This window comes from Dipodomys ordii, unplaced genomic scaffold, assembly GCF_000151885.1.
Source record: "Dipodomys ordii isolate 6190 unplaced genomic scaffold, Dord_2.0 Scaffold124, whole genome shotgun sequence".
Classification (NCBI taxonomy): domain Eukaryota; kingdom Metazoa; phylum Chordata; class Mammalia; order Rodentia; family Heteromyidae; genus Dipodomys; species Dipodomys ordii.
Genome location: NW_012267340.1, coordinates 903,458 through 904,003, shown reverse-complemented (window position 1 = coordinate 904,003; position 546 = coordinate 903,458). Strand labels below are relative to the sequence as shown.

Here is a 546-nt window from a genome sequence, read left to right as displayed (position 1 = left end):
GCACGCGCGCCGCGGAGGGCGCGGGGCCGAGCCCGCCCGGGGAGCGCGGAGGAACCGCGGCGAAGGTCAGGTTCACGCGGGGACGCCGCCAGGCCCAGCCCCTTCACCTCTTAAACATCCACGACATGGCGCGGGGCGGGTGGCGACGGGCTCGCCGGCAGCCCCGGTTCCTCCCAAGCGGCCTCGATGAACCTCTCTCCGGGCCTCGCAGCCCAGAAGCCTCCGACAGGACGGGGACGCCGGACCGAGGACGGGGACGCGGCGCGTCTCCTCAGACGTCGACGCCGTCTCCTTCTAGCAACAATCTGAGAGACCTGCGACGCTCTGCGATTGGCACTCGGGACGCCCAATCGCGAGGAGGATCCTGAGGCGAGCGGCCAATCAGCGTGCCGAACGGAGTGCAACTCCGCCCCGCTCTGCGATTCAAAGGCGGTGGGCGGGGCCGGAGCCGCCAGGGCGGTTCCATCCGGGTTCTTCCCCGCCCCCCGGGGCGGCGCGCGGGAAAACCACGAGGCGGGTGAGCGCGCCGGGCGGCGCCTGCGGCCG

General features: G+C 73.4%; 1 protein-coding gene across 5 annotated transcripts in view; it reads right to left on the bottom strand.

Moving 5' to 3' along the window:
* The window catches only part of Hltf (helicase-like transcription factor), a 34,988-nt gene extending 34,706 nt beyond the window's left edge, over window positions 1-282 (bottom strand). For all 5 annotated transcript variants that reach the window (XM_013029919.1, XM_013029920.1, XM_013029921.1 and 2 more), the window contains exon 1: window positions 108-282. In XM_013029919.1, the coding sequence (XP_012885373.1) occupies window positions 108-127 (20 nt within the window). In that variant the 5' untranslated portion in view covers window positions 128-282. The remainder of the gene's footprint in view (window positions 1-107) is intronic.
* Window positions 283-546: the final 264 nt, after the last annotated feature.